The sequence below is a fragment of the Callithrix jacchus genome, chromosome 22 (genome assembly GCF_049354715.1).
Source record: "Callithrix jacchus isolate 240 chromosome 22, calJac240_pri, whole genome shotgun sequence".
In the NCBI taxonomy this organism is placed as follows: Eukaryota; Metazoa; Chordata; class Mammalia; order Primates; family Cebidae; genus Callithrix; species Callithrix jacchus.
Window position 1 is genome coordinate 13,683,587 of NC_133523.1, and position 16,635 is coordinate 13,700,221.

Below are 16,635 nucleotides of genomic sequence, written 5' to 3' on the forward strand. Positions count from 1 at the left end.
TGGCGTGCATGGCTTGCGTGTGTCCAGATGCCGGCGTGCGTGGCATGCGTCGTGGCGCTTCCGTGCGTGGCGTGCGTCGCGGTGCCGGTGTGCGTGGCGTGCGTGGCGTCGCGGCATTGGCGTGCCAGGGTCTTGCAGTGCCTCAAGCGGCCAGCAGGCGGCGTGCCGCCACTACACTGTGAGCCAGAGCGCCCTCCAGTGCCCCAGCCGCCAGCAGGTGATACCCATCCCCGCAGTGTAAGAGGGCCCTGCAGTGACCCTAGCCACCAGCAGAGGGCGCCCGAGTCCGCCTCTTCAGGTGGCGCCGCGGCGGCGTGCGTGACGTGCGTGGCGGCCCGGCGCTGGAGTGCGTGGCGTGAGTTGTGGCGCTTGTGGGCAGGGCGTGCGTGGTGTCCAGGCGCTGGCGTGCGTGGCGTGCGTGGCTTGCGTGCGTGGCGTGCGTCCAGACGCCGGCGTGCGTGGCGTGCGTCGTGGCGCTTCCGTGCGTGGCGTGCGTCGCGGTGCCGGTGTGCGTGGCGTGCGTGGCGTCGCGGCATTGGGGATGCCAGGGTCTTGCAGTGCCCCAAGCGGCCAGCAGGCGGCGTGCCGTCACTACACTGTGAGCAAGAGCGCCCTGCAGTGCCGCAGCCGCCAGCCGGTGATACCCATCACGGCAGTGTAAGAGGGCCCTGCAGTGGCCCTAGCCGCCAGCAGGGGGCGCCCGAGCCCTCCTTTTCAAATGGTGTCGTGGCGCCGGCGTGCGTGGCTTGCGGGTGTGCGTGGCGTCGCGGCGCCCCCCCCCCAGCGTGCGGAGTTGTGTTCTCCTTAGTGCACACCTGGGGGACACCGCGAGTGCGGAGCTGCGTTTTCCTCTGTACGGACCTACGCGGCACAGCCTCGCTTTGGGACTACTGTGGGCCGCGTCCACGGTGAGTAAAATCCTTCCTATTTGCAGCCCTGATTGCTTAGGGTCAGAGACTAGTAAGATCTCGGGGTGGAAAACTGGACGCCAAACGCCCCTCTGAATCCTGCGCGCCTGGGTTCTCCCCCACAAGGCCGGGCGACTGCAGCGCGAGGTGAGCAGGGCAGCCTCGGAACACAAATAGAGCGTTCCTAAGGCAGACACGACCTCCGAAATGCGAATACAACACCCGCAGCGCTCATGTCGAAAACACCTGTAACTGTTACTGTGAAATCCGCACTGCTCACGGGGCCGGGCCAGTGCCGCAGTTTTAATAATCAGCGCCGACGTATCAGCGCAGACTAGAAACTCAAGTATGGTTAGGGCTTAGGGTGAGGATTAGGACTAGGGGTTAGGGTTGGAGTTAGGGGTCGCCGGTTAGGGGTTAGGATGTAGAGGTTAGAAGAACTTTAGGCACAAGACATTTAAACGGTTTATTTGAGCAAAGGAATGATTCATGAATCACACCTGAAGCACCAGAACGGAAAACGGCTCGGGGCTTCGCGTTCTTAGTGGTGGCAGCTGAGCGAGGTTCCTTCTTGGCGCCTGTTGTGGGGATGGTTCCCTCCGCGTCCCTGGTCGTGCAGCCAACTGGCGGCTGGGCTTTTTGTCATCGACTGGTTGGTTGGTTAATGTTTTTTAAGGCAGTTTAAATGCCTCCAATTCGGTTTCCGTTTGCTTAGGCAGGACCTCGGGCCAACGGCTTCCTCCTTTTTGCTTTAACAGGTCAAAGCCGTAATTCATTTTTATTTTACTGGGATTGATAGAAGTAAATTCACATTTTTGTTGTTATTCAGAAAGTCGGTTTAATTGGCAACCTGTTTGATGGTGCATAAAATAATGTCTGTCGATCATTAGCGTCTTAGATTAGATGAACTGCGTTAACTCTATTAAGCTTTGTTATTAAACAGGAGTTGAGTTTTTCTTTCTCCTAGACTCTAACCATTCAAAATACACTCAGCATCTCCTACCGATGCGGATACTTTCTGAGAAATTTGTCCTTAGTGGTTTCATCTTTGTGCTTTGTGGTTATAAAAGCTCGATGGTGCAGCGCACTCCACACGTAGGTTATAGGGTGTAGCCTGTTGCTCCCGGGCCACAAACCTGCATAGTATGTCTCTGTACTGAATGCTGTAGTCAGCTGTCACGCTGTGGTGACTGTAGACTGTGATCCCAAAACATCTGAGTCAGGACTCAGTCAATTTAGAAAGCTTTTTTTTTTGCCAAGGTTAAGGACATGTCCATGACACAGCCTCAGGAGGTCAGGGTAGAGCTTGCTTTTATACGTCTTAGAGAGACATGAGACGCCAGCCAATCTGTGTGAGAGGTACCGTCGTTTGGTTCAGTAAGGAGGAACAACTAGAAGTAGGAGGTGGGGGTGCTTCTGGGTCAGAAGTAGATAAAACAGAAGGTCGCATCCTTTTGAATCCTTGATCAGCCTTCCACTGAATACAATTTAGTCTGGTTCAGAGAATCTGCATTTTTACATACACAGTAGGGCAGAGGAATGGCCTGAGCTTGGCCCACTACAACCTCTGCCTCCCAGGTTCAAGCTATTGTCTTGCCTCAACCTCCCGAGTAGCCGGGATGACAGGCATGCACCACCAGGCCTGGGAAATTTTTGTATTTTTAGTAGAGATGGGGTGTCTCCATGTTTGTCAGGCTGGTCTCAAACTCCTGACCTCAGGTGCTCTGCTTGCCTTGGCCTCCCAAAGTGCTGGGCTCACAGGTGTGAGCCCCCATGCCTGGTCAGGAAGCTTATTTTGATTCTGATATTGTCAACTGTATTTCAGGCATAACTTGGAGCATTAAATACTGCTTTGGTGTTTTATTACACAAATAAAACACAGATCCCTTTTTGTCGTATTTATTGCTAGTGATGCCGACATCTAAATTTAGAAACATTGCAGAGTCTGGGCTTCCAGTAATTCTGTGTGATCCTCTAAAAGGTAAATTATTTTTTCTTGTAAGACACAGTGGCATCTAAAGTCACATTGAATGTCCTGCCACTTTTGTTTCTCTAGCTTCATCAATTTCTGCGAAGCATCTTTGGGAGAATAGCTTTGACTATCCCTTTAAACTCTTCTGTATGAGAAAGCATCCTGATGAAACATTGAATAATTGTGGTCGCAAATTCCGTCTACAGTCTTCCTGTCTTTGAATTTTTTTCCAATGGCAAATATTTGCTCTTGTTGTTTTGTAACCAAAGGGAATGCTGGGAAACAAAGACGAGCGTTCAGTAGAGTAAGTGATTCAGTCACAGTCAATTTGCTATTTTAACTTTTTTTTAACTTACACTTTTGAAAACATCCAGCCATAGATTGAAATAGTCTCCAAAATATGAATTTTTTCCCTGGTTCTAAGGTGGCCAGCTTTCCTAGAGAGTGAACCACACTACAAGAAAAAAGCTATGATAAATATGTTTATGTGTATCTGTTATATTCATATAAAACGTGAAAGGTATTTCCTTGAAATTATTTGCATAATTGACTTTGCATTATGAATGCTCTTATTTTAAAAAGTAGTAATGTTATGTACTACTTATTAATATGAATAATTAAGCAGATATTTGAAAAAATTATAATTTTTAAATAAAGGTTTTATTTGAAATTAGTTTGATTCACACTGAAATTGGGAAGAAAATGCAGATTTCCTATGTAGACCCAACCTAGTTTCCCCTTGTATAACATATCAAGGTGTATCAGATATGTTATTAACATCTTTTTTTTCGAGGTGGAGTCTTGCTCTGTCACCCAGGTTGGAGTGCAATGGCACGATCTCAGCTCAATGCAACCTCTACCTCCCATGTTTAAGCAATTCTCTTTCTTCAGCCTCCCAAGTAGCTGGGATTACAGGCGCCCACCAGCACGCTTGGCTAATTTTTTGTATCTTAGTAGAGACGGGGTTTTGCCATGTTGGCCAGGCTGGTCTGGAACCCCTGACCTCAGATGATTGGCCCGTCTCAGCCTTCCAAAGCTCTGGGATGACAGGCAGGGGCCAGCATGCCCCGCCTACTGTCGGTATATTTGCTGTAGTTGGGTGTCTGTTCAGATATTTACCCAGTTTTAAAATCACGTATGTATTTTGTAAATATCTTCTCACATCTGTCTTGTCTTTTTGTTCTCTGAATACAGTTTTTCACAGTAGAATATTTAGTTTTATAAAGTCTGTTAACAATATTTTCATGAATTGGCATTTGATGTTGTGTGTTAAAACTCAACACCAAACCCAAATCGCATAGATTTTCCTTTAGATTGTTTATAGTTTTGCATTTCAAATTACAGTCGCTGGACTATTTTGAGTGAGTTTTTGTTTTTCTTAATTTGCGTATATATTCATTTCCTTCTACATGGCTTCCAAAGTCTTCCATCACCGTTTTCGGGAAGGATATGGCCACGGTGGGCTTCATTTTGATTTGAATTTCCAGTTATTACACTGAATAAGCTGAATATTGAATTTTATAGGTAATTCAGGACAGCCGGGCAGGGTGGACATCCACCGAGAAACTGAGCAAGTGTCTGTGCTGAGCTCTGGCAGCACCAGAGGGCGCACGAACCCACCCCGACCAACTTCCCTCTGAGGAGCCAGAAGCAGTGAGGAGCTTCCACCTCCTCAGGGCAGCACGAGGGTCGTGTCAAGTAAGTGTTGTTCATTGGTGAGTAAAAAGCTTCCTTTCCACGGCCCTGAGTGCAGAGCAGAGAGTGTTCAGAGTACTCAGCAAAGGAAGACGTTCATCTAGAAAAATGAAATCCCCAAATCCCATCCTTATGACTACACCTGATGTCATTGTCAACGTCCCAGACACAGTGGCCTCTCATGTGATAATCACACCGTGCCCTGACACCAATCTAACATCCGTAGCGTACTCTACCGCTAATCTAATAGCCACACTGTTGCTTCTAATACCAATGCCATACTATCCACACAGTGCCCTAATGCTAATGTAATATCTGCCTCTTCTCCAGCACCAATATAATATGTGCACTGTGCCCTGACACCGACGTCCGCCCCGTGCCCTGACACTGGTATCCACACTGTGCCGTAACACTGATGTATCCACACAGTAGCTTCCACTACTAATAAATATGATAATATCTACTCAGTGGGTCTGTTGACGTTGAGGCTTTATAAGGGTTCACAGCTTTGGATGAAGCGTAGCCTCTGTAGTGGATTTTGAGGATGTCTCTGCTTTTCTGGCATAGTATTGATATGGTTGTTTTAAAAAGCAATTTACTTTTTAGTATGTCATACTTCCAGGAAGCTTCAGTAGCAGTGCAAAATATAACCTGTTTCTTTTCTTAGAGTCCCCAGCAGTTACTGCTGTACCACATCTGCAGTGTCCCACAGAATACTCCGGTGTATTTTACCCAAAGCATGGACGCTCTCCCAGGTTACCACCATAACCCCTGGATCAGGAAATCAGCACGGTTCCTACGTGATAATTCAGTCCACAGACTCGTTTCCCTTTTACTTCCTGCCCCACCTGGGAGTATAATGAGCTTTTTCATTCTGAGCCGGTGTTCCTGGCACCGTTCCCAAGACTCTCCTGCATATTTATGATCTTGACACATTTAAAGAGCGTACAGGTTTTTGTTTGAACACGTTTTCAGGTCTTTGGGGTATACACCTAGGAATGGAATCACTGAGTCATACGGCAAATCTACTTGTAACTGAAGAAACACCGAATTATTTGACACATGCTGCACCACTTCATGTTGTCACGAGCAGGGTTTCATGGTTCAGGTTTCTGGATACCGTTGTCAACACTGGTTTTTTTCTCTTTGGCGTAACTGTTGTATGTGAGTTGAGGGACATCTCTGGTTTTAATTCTGAGAAATGATGTTAAGCATCTTTTCATGTGCTTCTTGGTCAAGTGTGTGTTGAAGTCCTTTGTCGATTTTTAGGTTGGGTTGTCTGTTGCTGAATTATAAAAGTTATTTATACATTCTGGATAACAGACACTTATAAAGTATCTAATGTGTGGTTTTTTTCTTCTGTTTTGTGGGTTATTAAAATATAACGAGAGTTAATGTGTGGTCTCTCCCGCGGGGTCCTGAGACAGAGCTCCCAGCCTTTGGAATGTATGAAGTGATGTGTCTTTCGTGTGCTAATGAGATGACTGATGGCTGGGGGCACCTGGACAGCCTCAGTGGGGCTGGCTGCCAAGGGAACCAACCTTGTCACTAGAGGATTTGAAATTTCATCCCCCTCCCATCTCTGTGAAGGGGAGAGGTGCTGATGTCTGACTTGATCACCCGTGGCCACTCATGTACCTAATCTGCCTGTGTAAGGACCGGGCTGGGACAGTGCGAGCGTCTGTGTTGCTGAACATGGGGAGATGCTGGGAGGAGCATATCCGGAGCGGGCGAGGGAGGCCTGCACCCCTTCCACATACCTCACGTTGTGCATCTCTTTATCCGACTGTTCATTCTTAGCCTTTAAAATATCCTTGGCAGTAAGTCAGCAATGGGAAGTACACGGTGCACGGGTTCTGTAACGTGCTGGAGTAAATTGCTGAACCCAGTAAGGCTGTTGTGAGAGCCTCCAGTCTGTCGCCACGTCAGACAGAGGATAACCTGGTAACCTACTGTTTGTGATGGTCATCTTAGAACTGAATGCCCGTATTTTCTCAGAGAAGAGATGAATTACTTTTACCGTTTTTCTTGTCCTGCTCTTCCTACTTAGCTCTTGAGGAATGCAGTTATAAGCTTTACTGTCTCTCCACGAGGTACTTCCTACACTGCAAACTTTTCTAACTGTGTTTACTTAGGAGTTCCAGGGAACAAACCTGGGAATGAACGAGGCACCTCCGGAACTCTCCCCCACCGGGAGATTGCCAGGACACAAGTCAGTGTACAACCTACCTCTGCCCACGAGGACAGCAAGATACCTGATGGATAAGACATCAGAGCTGGTCTCGTTGACCCTGCACCTCCTCACCCCAGCCCCTGCACCTCCTCGCCCCAGCCCCTGCACCTCCTCACCCCAGCCCCTGCACCTCCTCACCCCAGCCCCTGCATGCCATTTTGCCAAGTCCTCCTTTTAAAGCTCCCACTTTCTGCCCCGAAAGTGGAAGTGGTTTCCTCAAGGCAAAGAGGCCGTCCGTTCCCTTTAGCTGCGCACTGGCATAAAGTCACTGCGTTTTTACCATCCTATGTTGGTCAATTGAATTTGCAAGCAGCGAGCAGCATGACCTGCCTTCCTAGGACTGGGTCCTCAGTCTGTGGGGTCTGATGCTCTCTCCAGTTAGTGTCAGAAGTGGACTGCGCTGTAGGACAGCTAGCCGGGACCCAGGATTCGGTCTGTGGGGAAGAACCCGTGCCTCTGTTAATAGAAGTGTCTGTTGAGTGTTGAGAGAAGACAGTTTTTCCTCTTACAACAATTCTATCTTAAAACTGTTTTCTTCATGTCTTCTGAGGCATAAAAGTTATGAATTTTGAGGAAATCAGTAGATTTTCTTTTATGGTTTGTGGTTTTCTGGCAGATCTAAGAAACTATTGCTACATCCAAGGTCATGAAGTTTTAATTTTATGTTTTCTCTGGAGATTTTAGTTTTGCCATATTTAGATCTTTGATCCATTTTAAGTTAAATTTTTCATGTGATATGAGGTGAGAATACAATTTCATGTCCCTTTATGTGGATCGCAAGTCGCCGTACGTCACTTACTGAGGACAGCATTTTTCCTCAATTTACTGGTTTGGACCTTGTCTCAGGTCAGTTGAGCATCGAGGTCCTGCTTTATGTCTGGACTTCCGGTTCAGTTCAGTTGATTTTTCTGTTTATTCTTGTGCCAGTATCACACTGTTTTCATTACCACTGCTTTGTAATAAGATTTGAAACTGGGATGTGCGAACCTCCAGGTTTGGAGTTATTTTTCAGAATGGGTTTGGCTTTTCAGGGTTCCTTGGAATTCTATATGATCATTCGGATCAGCTGTCCCACTTCTGTCCCAAGGCATTTGATATTTTCATAGGAATAATGTTGAATCTGTAGATTGCTTTGTGTAGTTTGGCAAACTTAACAAATATTATCTTTACACCCATGAACATGACATGATTTTACATTTATTTGGGCTTTGGTTAATTTCCTTGATTAATGTCTTACAGTTTGCCCCATCTAAGTCTTGCTCTTTGATTACATTTATTCCTAAACGTATTATTGCTATTATTTAAAGTGGAATTTTTATAATTTTGTTTTCAGATTATTCATTGCTAGTGTATACATATAAAATGGATTCTTTAGCCAGGCACGGTGGCTCACATCTGTAATTCCAGCACTTTGGGAGGCCGAGGCAGGCAGATTACCTGAGGTCGGGGGCCCAAGACCAGCCTGGCCTAAATGGCCAAAACCTATCTCTACTGAAAATACAAAATTAGGCAGACCACCATTGATTTACTGGGATAAAAAATCATGTTCATCGTGTTTGATGCTTTCAAAATACTTTTGGTTTAAATTTGCTGTTATTATGTTGAAGATTCCTAAGTCTACATTCTGAGGTTCTGATCAGTCCTTGATGTGGCGTGGCGCTGAGTAGGACAGAGAAGGATGGGATTGTGAACAGACTGTGGTTAGCGTTTACAGATTTACTGTGTCAGTGCATTACAAATCAGGAGACGGGGTTTCAGGGTTACGAGTTCACCAATCCAATATGATACTATAAGGGCTGCAAGGAGGAGGTTCCGGTTGGCGGTTGGGAGCTGCATGGTAGAGATGAGTGGGAGAGACCAGGTGAGTAACGGGGTGAGGTTGAGAGGTCAGGATGATGGCGAAGGGTTAGGGTGAAAGGGTTTGTGAGGTTCAGGGTTAGGGTTACAGTAAGGGTTAAAGTCAAGTCGGAAGACTGTGTTGAGTGAATTTTTGCATAAGCTGTAAAATATGCATCCATGCTCGTTTTATTTCCTATGGTTTCCAATTGATTGTCCCTTCTTTATTTTTAGAAACACATGGGCTAGTGGGCTCCATGCCAGTTTGCATTTACAGAACGATGGCCCTGAACACTTCTCCCTCATTCCCACCGCCAGCACCTGCGCGAGGGCCCTGCAGTGCCCCCGGCTGCCAGCAGAGGGTGTGCGAGCCCTGCTTTTCTAATCCCGGAGGCCACAGCGTCCTGCCCATTTCCTCCGCACAGGCCCCTGCGGGTTCTCCTCAGCACAGACCAGGGGACACCCCTCACTTGGGGACACCTCGAACCCGCGTCCACAGTGAGTAAAATCTTTCCTGTTTGCCGCCGTGACTGCTGAGGGGCAGGCACCCTTCCTGTGGAAAATTAGAAACCAAAAACCACGGTGAATCCAGCGCAGCTGAGGTTGATTCTCTGCACCAAAGGCGAGGCAGCCACGGGGCCATGCAGGAGGCTCGGAGCGGAAATGCAGCATCAGGAGAGCAGAGAGAACACCCGCCACACTGATGATAACCGCCTATAATACCAGTAATGCTCCTCCTGTGCTGCTGCTGTAGCGCCCATTATACAGACGTCACACCCGTTAGGGGAACGCAGCAGTCACCGCGCAGGTCCGATCCCGGGAACCCGGATGTGTCTCAGGGTGCACAGAGTGCCCGGAACGCCTGTGAGTGCGCACATACCACCCGGAACACCCGAGACACAGTCAGACTAACGTGGCACCCGTCACACTCATGTAATCCCCAGAACATGCACGTGTCCCTCAGCGCACACATTACCCAGCCCATGACACCGTAGGACTAACACGACCATCACATGCATATAACCCTGGGAACACACGTGTCCCTTAGAACACACGTATCACTCGGGACGCGAACATGGTCTTTGGAGCGTCTGCAGCACCGAGTGTGGGACCCTCCGGCTCTCACCGGGACACGGGGTTCACCGTCTGTGCTGGGCTGGGTTCAGGCTGGATTTGGCATCTGTGATGAAGTGTGATGTTGCTATTTCTGCCTTTCTGACATGGTATTGACGGTCGTTTTTAAGTAGTTGACTTCCCAGTAACCTCATGCATCCGGGAAACTGGCACCTGCAGTTAGTGTGCCTTCTCCTTTCCCTCCGATTCCCCAGCAGTTACTGCTGTGCTAGATTTGCAGCTTCTCACAAAATACTCCCGTGTGTTTCACCAAAAGCAGAAACACTCCTCCAGGTGACCCCCACATACCCCCAAATCAGGAAATACACGGTTCATTTTTTTTTCTTTTGTGTTTGGATACAGCATGTTGCTCTGTTGCCAGACTAGAGTGCAGTGGTGCGATCTCAGCTCACTGCAACCTCCACCTCCCGGGTTCAACAGATTCTCCTGCCTCAGCCTCCCCAGTAGCTGGGATTACAGGCGTGCATGACCACGCCCCGCTGATTTTTTTGTATTTTTGGTAGAGATAGGGTTTTCCCACCTTGGCCAGGATGGTGTTGATCTCTTGACCTCGTGATCCTGCCACCTTGGCCTCCCAAAGTGCTGGGATTACACGTGTGAGCCACCACCCCCAGCTAAAAATACATGATTTCTATGTGAAAGTCCTGTCCACAGACCTACTTCTTCACTTCCTGCCCTCGTGGCAGAAAAATGTCCCTTTCCATGTTGGCCCAATTTTCCTTTTTGGGAATGGTTCCTGACACTCTCAATTTTTTTTTCTTCTTTTTTTTTTTTTTGAGATGGAGTTTCATTCTTTCTGTGCAGGCTGGAGTGCAATGGTGTGATGCCTGCTCACTGCAGCCTCCACCCCCCAGGTTCAAGAGTCTCCTGCTTCAGCCTCCCAAGTAGCTGGAATAACAGGCATCCACCACCACGCCTGGCTAATTTTTTGTATTTTTAGTAGAGATGGGATTTCACCATGATGGCCAGGCTGGTCTCAAACTCCTGACCTCAGGTGATCCACCCACCTCGGCCTCACAGAGTGCCGGGATTACAGGCATGAGCCACCATGCCCAGCTGACTCTCTCAGTTTTCACAGCCTTGACAGATGTAAAGAGCGGAGATGATTCAACGCTGGATCTACTCAGCCTTTCCTTCTGAACAGGTGCAGACCCCGCATTGCCGGTAGGAACACCCTGGCCTGGTGCCGCGCTCTCAGTGCAGCCCACCTGGAGGATCTTTCATCTCCCACCTCCAATGGCGACCTCACTTGCTAATGTCAAAATATTTATTTACAGTCACAGATTCCATCCTGTCAAGCTCTGGATTTAAGTTTGCCAGTGGTTTCCCAAAGGCTTTAGAACCATGGCCTCCAGACCCTGAGTGCTCCTGCCTGCTGCCCTCTCCCATCCAGTCTGCTATAGCTGCCTGCAGTCCCACTTGTGGGGACACAGGCTCCCGGGTGTCTCAGCGCGGATTTTATATGTGTCCTTCCCGCCCATTCACCCAGTGGCCACCTTAGGTTTTTAAGACGTTGTCAAGACAGGTTCTTGAAGTCATAGCAGTTATGTTGTCTAAAAGTAGAACAGTTAATAATGTGATTTTTCTAAAGACAAGGAAATAATCCATTATTTATTAGATCACCTGTGAGATGACCCTCATTTTTTTGTTTTGTTTTTTTGATATGGAGTCTCCCTGTGTTGCTGAGACTGGAATGCAGTAGCACAATCTCTGTTCACCACAGCCTCTACCTCCTGGGTTCAAGCAATTCTCATGCCTCAGTCTCCTGAGTAGCTGCGACTACAGGCACCCACTGCCACACCCAGCTAATTTTTGCATTTTTAGTACAGATGGGGTTTCACTATGTTGGCCAGGCTGGTCTCAAACTCCTGACCTCGTGATCTACGTGTCTCAGTCTCTGAATGTGCTAGGATTACAGGCGTTAGCTAGCATGCCGAGCCTGTTTTTAACTTTTTAGGGGAATACCAAACTATGTTAAAAGTAGGCTGCACCAGCTTATATTCCACATACATTATTTAAGGGTTGTAATTTCTCTCCAACCTTGCCAACACTTGTCATTTTACATTTCTTGGATCATAGCCTTTCCAGTGTGTGTGAAGGAGTTTGGCACTGTGGTTTCGGTTTAGATGGCCATAAGAATGGTATTGATAAGAATGGTGTGCTTTCCATTTGCATGTCTTACTGAAGGAGTGTGTGTTCAACTCTTCATTTTGTGAGTTTGTTGATTTCATTGATGAGTTATTCAGATTATACACTGAGGTTAGCAGACTGTTGTGAGATATGTAGTGCACAAATTCTTTCTGCGTGTCTTTTCACTTTCTTTCTTTCTTTTTTAAGATGGAGCCTTGCTCTGTCGACCAGGCTGGAGTGGAGTGGCACAATCTTGGCTCACTGCAACCTCTACCTCCCGGGTTCTCCTGCCTCAGCCTCCTGAGTAGCTGGGATTACAAGTGTGCATCACCACACCCTGCTAATTTTTGTATTTTTAGTAGAGATGGGGTTTCTCAATGTTGGTCAGGCTGGTCTCGAACTCCTGACCTCAGGTGATCCCGCCAGCTCAGCCTCCCAAAGTGCTGGGATTACACGTGTGAGCCACTGCACCCTGTCACTCCCAGGAATTTTGTTTTTCTTTCCCTTTTCTTTGAGATGGAATCGTGCTCTGTCGGCCAGGCTGGAGTGCTGTGGTCATATATAGGCTCATGGCAATCTCTGCCTTCTGAGTTCAAGCAATTATTCTGCCTCAGCCTCCCAAGTAGCTTGGAATACAGGTGCGTGCCACCATGCCCAGGTAATGTTTGTATTTTTAGTAGAGACGGGGTTTTGCCATGTTGGCCAAGTTGGTCTTGAACTCCTAACCTCAAGTGATTCTTCTACCTCAGCGTCCCAAAGTGTTGGGATTACAGGCGTTAGCTGCCATGCCCAGCCTTTCTTTTTTGAGACAGGGTGTTATGCTCTCGCCCAGGCTGGAGAGCAGTGGTGCGATCTCGGCTTACTGCAACCTCCACATTCTGGGTTTAGGCAGTTCTCCTGTCTCAGCGCCTCCGAAGAAGCTGGGACTACAGGTGTGTGCCACCATGCCTGGCTAATTTTTGTATTTCTAGTAGAGACGGGGTTCTGCTATGTGATCGTGGGTGGTCTTAAACTCCGGGACTGAACTCAAGTGATCCGCCTGTCTCGCCTTCCCCATGTGCTGGGATTACAGGCATTAGCTACTGTGCCTGGCCTATTTTTAACTTTTTGAGGAAATGCCAAACTATGTTAAAAGTAGGCTGCACCAGCTTATATTCCACACAGAGTATTTAAGGGTTGTAATTTCTCTCCAACCTTGCCAACACTTGTCATTTTACATTTCTTGGATCATAGCCTTTCCAGTGTGTGTGAAGGAGTGTGTCACTGGTTTCAGTTTAGATGACCATAATGAACACGGTATTGATCATCTTTTATGTGCTTTCCATTTGCATGTCTTACTGAAGGAGTGTGTGTTCAACTGTTTCTCTGTTTTGTAATTCGGTTGTTTTTGTTGTTGAGTTATACAAATTATACGTTGTGGTTAACAGGCTGGTGTTAGATATGTAATGCACAAATACTTTCTTTCTGTGGGTTGTTTCTTCACTTTGTTTTCTTTTTTTGAGACAGAGTCTTGCTCGGTTGCCCAGGCTGGAGTGCAGTTGTGCAGTCTCGGCTCCCTGCAACCTCCACCTCCCAAGTTCAATCCTCCCACCTCAGCCTCCTCAGTAGCTAGGATTACAGGCAGGTGCCACCAACCTGGCTGTTTTTCTTTTTTGTACTTTTAGTAAAAGCGCGGTTTCACCGTGTTAGCCAGGCTGATCTCGAACTTCTAACCTCAAGTGATCCACTCACCTCGGCCTCCCAGAGTGCTCAGATTACAGGCATGAGCCGCTGCACCTGCTTTAGTATTTATTCTTCATACCATTTTCCACCTGATGTGCTGTCTGTGTTACTGGTTTATGGCTCGCCTGTCTCTCTCCCCCTCATTAGAATCACGGATCCATTCAGAGAGCAGAAACTTTGTTTTGTTCATTGCTGTTTCCCCAAAGCCTAGAATCCTGCCAGGGACATGATAACCAGGCAGTAGTTATTAGTGGAATGAACTAATGTAAGAACGAATGAATGGCCGGGTGCAATGGCGCATGCCTGTAGTCCCAGCACTTTGGGAGGCCGAGGCGGGCAGATTGCTTGAAGTCAGGAGTTCGAGACCAGCCTGGCCAACATGGTTAAACTCCATCTCTACTAAAAATACAAAACTTAGCCAGGCATGGTGGCAGGTGCCTGTACTCCCAGCTACACGGGAGGCTACGGCAAGGGAATCAACTGAACCCGGGAGGTGGAGGTTGGGCTGAGTCGAGATCATGCCACTGCACTCCAGCCTGGATGAAAGAGCAAGACTCTGTCTCAAAAATAAATAAAAATAATTTTAAAAAACAATGCATAGAGACAAGGCCTAGACAGAAGGAGTGATAGTAATCAATAGTACACAAGGGAAATCATTGCAAATGAGAATTTATTTAACGAGGATAGCTAGAAGAGAAGGATTGTCATGCTCCCAGTACAGAAAATAAATATTTGAGGTGATGACCAGCTCAGTTACCCTGAATGATCATCACATACCACCTACCTCAGGGGTCCCCACACCCCTGACCATGAATCAGTACCAGTCTGAGGCCTGTTAGGAACTGGACAGACAGCCCAGCAGGTGGGCAGTGGGCAGGCGTATGAGGCTTCACCGTCTTCACAGCCACGCCTTATTATTCACATCAGCACTTAAACTCCACCTCTAGATCAGTGGCAGCATTAGATTCTCATAGGAGGGCGAACCCTGCCATAAACAGCACATGCGGGGGTCTAGGCTGCATGCTGCTTTTTTTTTTTTTTGAGATGCAGTCTTGCTCTGTTGCCAGGCTGGAGTACAGTGGCACGTTCTTGGCTTACCGCAACCTCTGCTTTTGAGTTCAAGCGATTCTCCTGCCTCAGCCTCCTGAGTAGCTAGAATTACAGGCACATACCACCGTGCACAGCTAATTTTTGTGTTTTTTTTTTTTTAGTAGAGATGGAGTTTCACGATGTTAGCCAGGCTGGTCTCAAACTCCTGACCTCATGATCCACCTGCTTTGGCCTCCCAAAGTGCTAGGATTGCAGGCATGAGCCACCACGCCCTGCAGCTGCATGCTTCTTATGAAAATCTAATGCCTGATGATCTATCACAATCTCCCATTGCCCCCAGAGGGACCATCTAGTTTCAGCAAAACTAGCTCAGGCTCTCACTGATTCTGCATTATGGTGAGCTGTGTAAGTATTTCATTATATTTTACAATGGAATAATAATAGAAGCAGGCCAGGCACAATGGCTCATGCCTATCATCCCAGCACTTTGGGTGGGTGAGGCGGGAGGATAACCTGAGGTCAAGAGTTTGAGACCAGCCTGGCCAACATGATAAAACCCCATTTCTACTAAAAATAACAAAAAATGGCTGGGCGCGGTGGCTCACGCCTGTAATCCTAGCACTTTGGGAGGCCGAGGCGGGTGGATCACGAGGTCAAGAGATCAAGACCATCCTGGTCAACATGGTGAAACCCCGTCTCTACTCAAAATACAAAAAATGAGCTGGGCACGGTGGTGCAGGCCTGTAATCCCAGCTACTCAGGAGGCTGAGGCAGAAGAATTGCCTGAACCTAGGAGACGGAGGTTGTGGTGAGCCGAGATCACGCCATTGCACTCCAGCCTGGGAAACGAGTGAAACTTTGTCTCAAAAAAAAAAAAAAAGATACAGAAAATCAGCCAGGTGTGGTGACAGGCACCTGTAATCCCAGCTACTCAGGAGGTTGAGGCAGGAGAATTGCTTGAACCCAGCAGGCAGAGGTTGCAGTGAGCCATGATCATGCCATTCCACTCCAGCCTAGGTGGCAAGAGCAAAACTCCATCTCAATAAATAATAATAATAGAAGTAAAGTGCACAATAAATGTAATGTGCTTGAATCATTCTGAAACCACCCCCTGCCCCCAGGTCCATGGAAAAGTTGTCTTCTACAAAACTGATCCCTGGTGCCAAAAAAGGTTGGGGACCACTGCTCTACAGGTCTCAAAATATCACCTGTGCCCCTTAAATAGGTACAACTCTTACATATCAATAAATACTAAAATAATAAAAATTCAAAGTTTTTAAAAAGTAGGACTGAAAAGTTACCATTGGATCACAGAATTAGGGAAATGAATGATGTCCTCGTTAAAGGTGGTCTCAGAAGTTGGACTCAAATGGATACAGAGAGTGAGCAGGAGACAGAGTAGCTTGGGAAGTGCAGGTAACTCCTCCAGGAAGTGTGCTGGGAAGGGGAGGATGGAGGGGATGCTGGCTTGGCAGTGAGTGCCTTTGAAGTTGAGCATGTCCCCAGGGGACTACACCTCACCCTGATGGACAGATGTGCCCCAACCTGCTCCTGCCTGGGCTCCCCAGTTTCACCCTGTAGATGCAGACATAGGACACTTTTCCTTTTGTGGCCACAGGGCATGAATCTCTCGGGCGAGAAGCAGCGGAGCCTCTCCCAGGCTATGTACAGGAAGGCAGCTGTGTACCTGCTCGATGACCCCCTGGTGGCTGTGGACGCCCACATCAGGCAGGTCAGCAGGCCTGGCGGGAACTCCAGGGAACAGTAAGTTTGGGAACATGTGTCAGAGGGCACAGGGCAAAGGCAGAGGATGCCCTTAGCATCCAGTCCTAACCCACATTTCTCTCACCGCCCCCTTCCACTTGAGTCCAGTTTTCCTCTTTGTATTGGTCAGTTTTTGCTGTGATGATGCTACATAACAACCCCTCAGATTCCATCCACTTACAACAGCAGCT

General features: G+C 47.7%; 1 protein-coding gene across 36 annotated transcripts in view; it reads left to right on the top strand.

Moving 5' to 3' along the window:
• LOC118150100 (ATP-binding cassette sub-family C member 6) overlaps positions 1-16,635 on the top strand; it is a 47,580-nt gene continuing 30,945 nt past the window's right edge. For 5 of the 36 annotated variants that reach the window (XM_078358933.1, XM_078358944.1, XM_078358943.1 and 2 more), the window contains exons 1-5: positions 1-908; positions 4,405-4,578; positions 8,879-9,142; positions 14,842-15,085; positions 15,968-16,412. In XM_078358933.1, the coding sequence (XP_078215059.1) occupies positions 28-908; positions 4,405-4,408 (885 nt within the window). In that variant the 5' untranslated portion in view covers positions 1-27 and the 3' untranslated portion in view covers positions 4,409-4,578; positions 8,879-9,142; positions 14,842-15,085; positions 15,968-16,412. Of the gene's footprint in view, positions 909-4,404; positions 4,579-8,878; positions 9,143-14,841; positions 15,086-15,964; positions 16,445-16,635 lie in introns of those variants that run through there. The other 31 variants (XM_078358928.1, XM_078358941.1, XM_078358931.1 and 28 more) reach the window with 18 other exon arrangements.